Genomic DNA, 4,510 nt, shown 5'->3' with positions numbered 1-4,510 from the left:
ATGTATGAGATATAATAAGCCAGATAGCTGCATTTGTAAGTGGCACACCTATTTTACAACTCTCAATCTGATAGCCAATTCGAAGTCAAAATTATTTTATTGATTGAACATCCTATGGGGACTCCACATTCAGAGAACATGATTCGGTTGACTTACCTGGTAGTGTTGGTGCTGCAGTATGTTAGTTCTGCTAGCGAATTGAGCTAATCATGATTATTTATCTGATAAGCTGAAACATAAAGATAACTGGATGTAAAAGGAAAAAGATGATGATCTGTTTAAAAATTTTGTTTGGTTCATCTGATTCGTGTAGCTAGAACTGAATCATGAAAGAAGGATTAGTTTTAATGGATGGCAAGAGGCAATTCAGCTTGTTTTTGTATTAACTATTTCTCTCGTCTTTTGCTTGTTAAGGATTGTGTTGCTAGCTATAGAAATCATCCTATTCCTTTTTTCTTACGCTTGTTAATAACAATTCACTTGAATTTTGAATTGAAGTGCCTATAGGCTATAGCAATTCTTTTGGTCTCTATAAGTTCAGGAAGTGTTGTATTCTGACTTGATTGAACTAGAGTTTGTTATGTCGTCCCATTGGACTGAGCTCATGGTTTTCTTAACCATAAATGACACATTTCTGAATAACGCACTATCAAACAACTTCAGTAGGCTTCAACATATTATATTGAGCTCAGCATGATGCAGATATCAAGAGCATGTTACCTGAGGAAACCAATTCTTCTCCTTTTTTACATAATCCAGAGAAGCATAAATGAAATGAATGTTGTTGACCAAAGAATTAGTCTATAGGTTTTTTATTATCCAATACCAGTTATTTTAAGACAATATATGACCAAAGGTGGAGCAATAACTACATGGAAAGCAATTACAACATTGTTCTTCATTTCACCTTATGACACCACATGCAAGTATGTTCTTAGCCCTATCATAGCAGCAGCATGTTGTAGGATGAAGAATACCATGATACCCTTATTCTCTGCCATAATATACTTCATACTGTAAAAAAAATAAAATTACACTTGATATCAAATCTTTGAACGGCTTGGTTTTATTTATAGAGGCTATGAAGTTCTGTTCTGAGTTGTGGTATTCTCCGCAGCTAGCTGTGCTGTAGCCTGTGATAGTAAAACTGCAGTGTTAGGGGTCATAGTTTGGTAATGAGAAGGAGGTGTTGGAGCTGTTTGTTGGGCATAGAACACTTGGTCATGCACAGGATGAGAATATTCATAGCCGTAATTAGCAGTGCCATTAGGAACAGTAGCGATTTGCTGTGATGGAGGAGGAACCTGGGATAGGCCGTAATACTGTTGATGATATTGACTTGAAGGAACTTGAACTACTGTTTGATTTGCTGGGGTAGCTGTTATGTATACATTGGCAGGCATTTCAGGCTTAGAGGACTGGATTGTCCTTGCTGGATAAATAGGTGGGAGAGCTTCTTTAAACGCTGCTGAGGATGAAACCGTTGTTGGATTTGGTGGTGTTAGCTGCTGGTTCGAAGCTACAGCACTAGCATCAGCTATATTAGATTGCACTGTCAAATTATACTGTTGAGTCTGAGGTACTGGCACATAATACATTTGATACTGCTGATCCATTTGTTGATGAAGTGGTTGCTGGGTTGGGGGTGCATACATTTGATAGTAAGACGGGACTGCCACTGGACCTGTTGCAGTATGTTGGATGTAATGCGCATTGGCAGGAACGAACTGCTGCTGCTGCTGCTGATTTTGCTGTGGAACTTGCATAACTACAGAATCTTGAACTTGCTGCATCTGAATTTGAGAGTTATAGTCCATAACAGCTGGATGCATTCTGGTCTCGCGACCTGTTGCTGGAGGTGGATCTTGGTAAACCGTGTGTTTCGAGAAGGATGTACCTGATGCGATGCTGCTATCACTGGAAAACATCCAAAATATTTTAGTTGATGAAAGTATAAAGTTCTCAATGATTTTAATCTCTAGTATGATAAAACATGCTAAAAGTGAAGACTGAAGAGCAATAATTACCTTCAAGGCCTGTTATCTCTTTGTGGTTACTAGTTCTTTTTGTTGTTTAGATCTAAATAATATGTCTAAAGCTATTAATTTAGATGCCAAAACTCTTAAATAAGAGCATAGGTCCTACGATGGAATCTTGAGTATAAAATTTTGAAGAGCTGTATGATAATTACTGAGATGAGGTTTGTGTTTCTTAGATGTCATGCTATTTTTGATTGATCTTGGACATAGTGATAATTATACCTTGCTACAGAATCAGGTGATTGCAAATTGTAACCTCCAGCATGCTTTGAATCAGGTGATGGCAAGCTATAACCATCTCCAACTTTCCGCTGAATAGGCTGTAAAGGCAATGGAGGCTTTCGGCGTCCAGAGGGTGCACCATGATCTGATTTCTCATCATCAGAGATAACCCGGCCATGATGTTCCCCTGTAGCTGGTGCAGCGTTCACCAAGGTAGCTGATGACATAACTGCTGCACCACCAATTACAGTAGGAAGAGGTGGCGTTGCAGCTTGTGCAGCCAAATGAAGGTAACCATCATCCAGATTTTGTGCATTTGAAGCTACATTCATGTGTGAAAACTGCTCATCTAACCCGAGCATCTGATCATGGAATCTTGCATTCATTTGACCATCTTCAGCTCTAACCTTAATTTGAGGCAAATTTGGCATAGATGGGGATGAAACACTTGATTCAAATGATGAGGTTGTTTCAACCATTGGTGAATCAGGCATAGTAGATTGCACTTCTTGGATTACATTCTTTGCCATTTGCCTATTGTTTACAGCCATTGACTCATTCTGAGCATGATCCAAGTTTACACCAGAATCACTTTTGGGAATCCTTTCAAGCTCCAGAAAATTACCCTCTGCAGCTGAATCAGAAAGTCCTCTAGAAAGCAAGCTAGCATTGTTAAGAGCATCAACAAACCACGTTTCAGATTTAGAATCAGCAAGGAGGCAACCCATAGAGGCTGCAGTTTCAGGTTTGGCAAGAAAAAGGAACAAACGAAGACGAGACGGTTTCAAAGGGGAAGCTGACATTGCACGATCATATTCTTCGATCATGTTATCCAAGTCTTCATCAGTTGTGACAGATACAAGGGAATCAAGTTCTTCATTAGGGAGCTGATACTTGAGGGAAAATCCGCGCCCATTGAGGAGAGTATGGGAAAGGCGAGATTGAAGATCAGCAAGGGAGGACTGACGCTCAGCAACCACAATGCGCGTGTCACCACCAACATAGCAGAGGGACTTATCGTGGGGACGAGGAATAATGTGACCACCATAGCTGCATATGAGGCGGAGTTTGGCACCGGGGACTAGTGCCAACGACTCCTGATCCCATGTATCATTTTGCCGGGAGCGCGGTGAAGAGCTGGCAGAATCTGAATAGTTTTGTTGGGCAATGGTAACTATTGGAGTGGCAGTGATATGGGATGGAATAGGTGGAGGATCCATTGACTTCAGATGGAAAATGGCCTAATGAGAACTCTACTGCTGAAGGCTTATTTTGGGGAGAATAGTGTATAACAATAGGAGTAATTTAAAATAGTTGTAGTATTTATTATATATATATATCATCAAAGGTTACAGCTAGCATATTAACAGAGAGAGGGAAACAGAGTTCAAAAACTTACTGGCAACAGCTAATAAGTGAATGGGGAGATGCATTTATCTATGGAACTTTATTTGGTGTCCATGATAAGTAGTATAGTAATATAATAGTATTTGACACTATTATTTTTTCCAATGAGTAAGTTTACCACAATGGTGGTTGAGAGAATGAACTGTTTATATAATTCTCTAACTCACCGACATGGGTTGTGCCGCAGTGGTGAGACTGTTTCACCCTTAACCAAAGGTTTCGAGTTCGAGCCTTCGGTAGGAAGAAAATCTTGTGGGGAGCACCACCCCCGAATGGGCCCTGCAGAGCGCGATTCGAATTTAGTTGAAGCTTCAATGTGGACTCCGGAGACCGGGTGGGAAACCAAAAAAAAAAAAAAAAAATCTCTAACTCGTGAACTAGTTTTTAAAAATGAGTTGGGGATTAAAGTCCATTTTTTCATATGATATCAAAGTAAAATTGATTTATGTTACTAGCATATTTCTGATGGAGTTCGTTGAAAATATGTGTTTTTAATGTATAATTATATGGAGTATTATAATTTGACCCATATATTGTGGTTGTCAAACACTCCATAAGTCCGCTATTGCCTCAGTTATCACTTTAATGAACTATTTTTTTTTATGAGGAATAAAATCCAAGTTAAGATTCATTTTCTATACAAACCATTTTATAAGAATTTGAATTTTTAAAGTACAACAAATTGTTACTTCTAATACATTTAATGAACTAATTTTTTTTTATGAGGAATAAAATCCAAGTTAAGATTCATTTTCTGTACAAACCATTTTATAAGAATTTGAATTTTTAAAGTATAACAAATTGTTACTTATAATACATATAATGCATGTTAATACAATTTC

At 38.3% G+C, this 4,510-nt stretch overlaps 1 protein-coding gene across 1 annotated transcript; it reads right to left on the bottom strand.

Annotated features, from left to right (window-relative positions):
• Window positions 1–704: 704 nt before the first annotated feature.
• LOC125860556 (transcriptional regulator DEF1-like) lies at window positions 705–3,698 on the bottom strand. The gene is made up of 2 exons (XM_049540540.1): window positions 2,262–3,698; window positions 705–1,917 (listed from the first exon to the last, which is right to left on the bottom strand). The coding sequence occupies exons 1-2, from the start codon at window positions 3,479–3,481 to the stop codon at window positions 1,080–1,082; spliced, it is 2,058 nt and encodes a 685-aa protein (XP_049396497.1). The 5' UTR covers window positions 3,482–3,698; the 3' UTR covers window positions 705–1,079.
• Between the last annotated feature and the right edge of the window lie 812 nt (window positions 3,699–4,510).

Source organism: Solanum stenotomum, chromosome 3 (assembly GCF_019186545.1).
Source record: "Solanum stenotomum isolate F172 chromosome 3, ASM1918654v1, whole genome shotgun sequence".
Taxonomy (NCBI): Eukaryota; Viridiplantae; Streptophyta; class Magnoliopsida; order Solanales; family Solanaceae; genus Solanum; species Solanum stenotomum.
Note: the sequence above shows the minus strand (reverse complement) of the source record. Positions and strands in the feature narration are given on the sequence as shown.